The sequence below is a fragment of the Monoraphidium neglectum genome (assembly GCF_000611645.1).
Source record: "Monoraphidium neglectum strain SAG 48.87 unplaced genomic scaffold scaffold03891, whole genome shotgun sequence".
Classification (NCBI taxonomy): Eukaryota; Viridiplantae; Chlorophyta; class Chlorophyceae; order Sphaeropleales; family Selenastraceae; genus Monoraphidium; species Monoraphidium neglectum.
In genome coordinates this window covers 1-5,444 of record NW_014009738.1, presented here as the reverse complement: position 1 = coordinate 5,444, position 5,444 = coordinate 1, and the positions used below count along the sequence as shown (strand labels likewise).

The window sequence follows — 5,444 nt, the reverse complement described above, 5'->3', positions numbered from 1 at the left end:
GTGTGGAGGGGCGTGGTGGGGCGCCGGGCGGAGAGGGAGGGGGCGGGACGGGCGTTGCGAGCGGGCGTGAGGGGCTTGAGCAGCAAGGGCCCGGGGGGCTTCAGCTGTCCGGAGGGAAGGATGCATATGCACTCAGCTGCGGGGGCGCCAGCAGGCTGCATTGTGACTGCGGCCGCCGGGGGTCGCACCTCCCGCGGCGTGTAGCCTGCAGCATACAAGCTGCCCGCCAGGGCCCCAGCGCTGGTGCCCATTATGCCCGAGACTTGTATGCCGGCCTGCAGTGGCAGTGGCGGCAGCGGCAGCAGCAGCTGCAGCATTACGACACGTCCAGGCGAGCAGAGCAACGGCGTTCGTCATGTCGCAAGCCGCTGGAAGCAGCAGCTGGCCCTCGGCACTGCTGCCAGCGACCTAGCTCATCAGGGCGGCATACACTGGCTATAGGAAGCCCCAGCGGCCGGCCGTACCTCATCGACCGCCTGCAGAAACCCTGAGTGGTTCGCAAACGCCAGGAACCCGCTCGACAGCACAACGTCGTATTTGTTGTCGGCTGCAGCACGAGAGGCGGCACCGGCGGCACCGACAACGCAGCAGTGGAACGCGCTCTCGTGAATTGCAGTGAGATAGTACGTCTCAGATTCAACTTCACGGCTGCTAATGGGCGAGCGCGAAGGCCTCTGCAGGTCGGAGTGCGGCACGAACCACTCAAACAGGGATCGCGCACCTTTCCGTGACGTCCACTTCAATGGGCTAGAAACGGTTGTACCCACCCGCTTGCTGCTATTGCATACCAGCGCGGAGGGGTTTCTGCCCCAGGGAGTGCAGCTCGGCCCTGGCGCGCAGCGCATGCCGGTGGGCCGCTGCATCTCGACTCACAAAGCAGTGCCAAACGATATTTGAAACACAACGCGAAGCAGGTACATCCTGCTTGCGCGCTGGTTCACGGGCTGAACAGTCTGTCACCGGTAACGCACTCCAGGAATCTTGGGCATTTTGGCAGCGATAGAGCTGCAAGTGAGACTCAAACTCAAGCTAAACAGCCGGGAGCTACGAACTCAGCACGTCTGTGCCCCCAGCCCAGAGCCTTGGTGTGCTTTGACTTTGCTGCTGACCGCCCTAGCAGGCTTGCAGTGTTGCAGGTTCAACACAGCAAGTTCTGAAACCATCAATCGATTGACGTAATTACTGAGTGTATGACTTGCAATGGCATGCAAGGGGCTCAAGCAAGCTAAAAGTGCGGCGCATCCGCCGTGGGGCCGAGTTGCGGCAGGAGGGTGCGCACAGAACAGCTGTGGCAGCAAGGTGCAGACGGTAGAGCTGGACAGGTTGACCTACGTCGCAATTCAATGGTTGGAAGGGGCTCGTCAGCTGTGTGCTGCGAGGGTGCACAGCAAAAACGAGAAGGCAGCAGATACAAATTAATGCCGGCGCGCTTGCCCAATGCGTGAGCGCTACTCAGTGATTAGGTGCATCCCGAAAATAAAGAACTATCCGCCTCACAGATGGCAGCCATTTTACTCCTTTCTTGATGAGAAAGCTGCCAGCAAAACCTGGGCGTCAGCATCAACTGGATAAGCCCAGGCTCTTGGCGACGCGCGCAGCAGCGGCTTGTGAAATGCAGAGCGCCCTCACCTTGAGCAACATGGCCAGCCCCGAGTGCAGGCAATACCGCCAACAGGGCACCTGTGCATTCGATACCATCTTGACTCCAGAAGTCGGGCTGGAAAGTCTCGCGCTGCCAGGCACTCGCGGCTGCTTGTGGCTGCCACAGGCCTCGGGCTGCGCTGCGCCTGCCCCACCTCAGCCGGAATTGCGCAGCCGATGGGCACCCGCGCATGCGGGTGACGGCTGATCACAGCGGGTGGACCCAATGTGCACATGGGCATCCCAATCGAGTCTGTCCGCCCCCTCCTCCACTGCCACCCCACATAGCTGCAGCCGCCTGCCGCCCTGCCTCACAACCGCACTCGGCTACAACACGGCGCCCCTCGAAAGCGCTTGGTCGCTCAGGAACCCATGGCCTTTGCTATAAACTGTTAGGCTGCCCGTCAAGACCTCTGCAGCTGCCTGCAGCGCTGGCGCCAAACCTGAAGAGAGACGCGGTGTCATATGCGAGCAAGCGCAGTATGCTAACAGTACTGTTACAAGAGCTATTAGTGTACAGGACGCCGAGACCGTTGTAAGGGTTGCAAGGAAACACATATAGAGGTTCAAGGGCCCTATGAAGGTTCAAGTGCCCGGTACAGGGTTTCAAGTCTGCCGCGAACATGTGGGCGCGGCACAGCGCGCACAGTCGTGGCTCCTGGAGAACCACCAACGCAGCGAACAGACCGTCAAGCCAACCACGCACGCCAGGGAGGTGTGCAGATGTGAGCGCGCCCCTCGCCCCGTGGGCCCGATAAAGGGGGGGGGGGTGCGGCGGGCGAGGGGAGGAAGGGGGACGTGTGAACATGGAAATGTCCTTGCCAGCGCCAGCACTGGGTGCAGGCTGTCAGCGCCGGAAAGCGCAGTCGGATGCAAGCAGACCCTGGGCGGCTGCGCAGCGCGTGATGCCCAACCACGGCCGCGCATGCCAGGGGACGCCCTGCCGCGCGATGCCCAACCGTGCGGCAGCGACGGGCCCTGCTTGAGACTTCAAATCGACCTTGCCGGAGACCAAGAAGAAGAAATTCAAAGAAGCACGTCCCAAGCTTGCCCTTAGTGCAAAGGTGGCACGATGGTGTGCAGGTGCGCAAGGGCGGAAAGAAGTGCCTCCCCAAGCAGCAAGCCATGAGGGCGCGCAGGCGGCGAGAACAGTAAGCCATGGTCGCCTGAGGTGGGTAGCGTGTGCCGTCCGGGGTGCGAGCACGGCCTCCGCCAACCTCTCAAGCCAACGCATGCATATGTGCGGGGCGGGAAGAGGTGCCCATGCACTGGTGCGTCACAAACCACCAGGACACAGGGTGCTCACCAAACCGCGCGCTTGTACGCCTGCGTGCACTGTGCGCCACAGGGATATGCTGGAAGACACCAGCGGGCTCAGAGCCAAGCTGGTAATGAGCACCAAAGCAGAGCTTTGGGCCTGTGCAGTTCGGTGCTGGCCCTTCCCCACAACCGCCAGCACACGCATCGCTGCGTGAGCTGACAAGCAATGGGGCGTGCGGTTGGGCTGCGAATGAGCGCCGCCCCATGCTTCTGGTCGACACCCCCAAAATGCCGGGGGCCGGGGCACTGCTGGCTGCTCAGCAGTACGGGGTGTGCATAAGAAACGAATTCCGCAGGACGCCATCAGCGGCAAGAGCCGGCTCCGCAGCCCCGGGCACGGCCGCTGTGAAGGGGCGGACGGTGCGTGCAGGTGCGATTGCACGAGAGCGGCGCGCTGCGCCTGGCAGATGGTATGGGTTCGTCGGCACCGAGGGACGGAAGCCAGCGCAGCGACGAGTGAGGCGCAGACTGAGCGCGCGGGGCGATCCCAAGCCACGCCGAGGGCCGCGCTCGCCCTCGGCCAGCTGCAGGCTGCAGAGCGGATAAGCTTGCGGCCGGCTTGATTGTGACGCAGGTAGCAGGGGGCGGATCGGCCGGCCCGCGTGGCGCCACTGCAATGAGCTGTGTGGCAAATCGTACGTTTTGAGTTGAGCAAGCGGAGCCGTAAAGGCAGCCGGCCCGCTGCAGACGCAGCACCGGGCCGCAGACGCTGCACTGGGTTGCTGGGGCTGCGCTGGGTTGCAGGCGCCGCGCCTGCGCCGCTCAGCGAGCTGAGCGAGCGTCGGAGAGCCAGGCGAACGTCAGTGGGCGAGCTGGCGTGCTTGCCGGCGGCCGTGGTCCAACTCCCCAAGGCTGGGCGCCAGGATGTTGAACAGGCCGCCTGATGCGTGGAAAAGTAGGTGGGAGTGTGTGTGTTAGTGTGGTGCGTACGTGTGCACTTGCGGGCGCACGCGTGCGTGCGTGCGTGCGTGCGTGCGTGCGTGTGTGTGTGTGTGTGTGTGTGTGTGTGTGTGCACCTTACAAGTAGACGCCAGCGTGAGCCAAAAAAACGACCAGCAGTAAAGGCCAAGTGGGTTGACACAGCGTCAACACAGAGCCGCGATCTGCCCATCTCGCCGGTGCCCTGCGCAGAGCCTCGCCACTCCCACACCCCGCCCGCACCCGTCGCGCGCCGCGCGCCCCAGGCCCGGGGCCGCACCCCTGCCCCTCACCCGGGTTGTCCGTGTGCACCCAGTGACCGGCGTCCAGCAGGTGCACGCCGTGCCCCAGCGCGCCGATCGCGCCCTCGCCGTCCCAGCCAAACGCGCTGCGCGCCGCCTTCACAAAGTCCACGCGCAGACCTTGCGGCGGCGCGCGCAGCAGGTCCCACAGCGCGGTGGCCTCATAGGACGCGTACATCTGGGCGATGCCCTCGAGGTCAAACGCCCACTTGAGGCCGCCGGACTCGGAGGGGCGGAGGTTGGTGGTCATCCTGCGCGGGTGCAGAAGCACGCGTGCAGGCTTGAAGCGCGGCGGCTGAAGGCAGGGCGGGGAGAAAGGGGGGGAGCTGGGTCCGGGAAGGGGAGCACCCCAGTGCACGTCTCCGAGCACGAAGCCGCGGACCACGAGATGCCTAGACCCTGCGTGCATCCTACACTGACAAGGCCGATCTCCAAGCCCCAGGCGCCGCGATCCAGGTCGGCCCGCCCACCACGTGGCAATGGCAGCGCTGAACCCCTGGCGCGTCAGGTGCTCCACCAGCTCCCCGCGCCCCGCCACCGGCATGGGCACGCGCGCCAGCGCCTCAATGAGGCGCGCCGGGTGGTCGACGTCGTCGCCGCCGCCCGCTCCGCCGCCGGCGCGCGCCTCGCCCGGCGGCGCGTCGAGCACCCAGACCTGTACGGGCCGTGGCAGCGCCGTCCCCGCGCCGCTCGCAAACTGCCGCGCCATCGACATGACCACCTTGCCGCCGAACGAGTGGCCGATCAGCATGTTTGGGAACATGCGGCGCGCGCGCAGCAGCTGCAGCACGTCGCGCGCGGCCGAGTCGACGGTGTGCGGCCCGGGGGCCGGCGCGCCGCCGGCGGCGGCGGCGCTCTCGCCATGGCAGCGGAGGTCGACGAGCACGACCCGCCAGGAGGGGAACCCCTGGCGCGCGCGGGGTAGGGGCCGCGCGGTTTCGCGGCGAGGCGGGGCGCCACTAGAACAGGCTTGAGATGTGCGGGCGGATCCAGAGCACGTACCAGTGGTCGCGGCGCGACGGCCGCCCGGGCCCGTGCGGCCGAGGCCTGCAGAGTCGAGCGAGCAGGGAGCAGGGGGACTGGCTGGCTGTCTCCCACGGCCTCACCTCGACGATCATGCGCGCGAAGCCCTGCAGGTTGCGTCGCGACCCAAGGATGCCGTGCACCAGCACCGCCGTGGGCACGCTGCTGCCGCCGCTGGGGTCGACCAGGCTGCCCTGCAGCACGTCGCACGACTGCGCATGGGGCGGGCAGGGCCCCGGG

General features: G+C 65.8%; 1 protein-coding gene across 1 annotated transcript; it reads right to left on the bottom strand.

The window, feature by feature from the left end:
• Positions 1-3,761: 3,761 nt before the first annotated feature.
• On the bottom strand, positions 3,762-5,299 carry MNEG_13543 (hypothetical protein; the record flags this gene model as incomplete). The annotated part of the gene is made up of 4 exons (XM_014037985.1): positions 3,762-3,841; positions 4,173-4,432; positions 4,652-5,088; positions 5,288-5,299. 4 exons carry the CDS (start codon positions 5,297-5,299, stop codon positions 3,762-3,764), a joined length of 789 nt encoding a protein of 262 aa, XP_013893439.1.
• Positions 5,300-5,444: the final 145 nt, after the last annotated feature.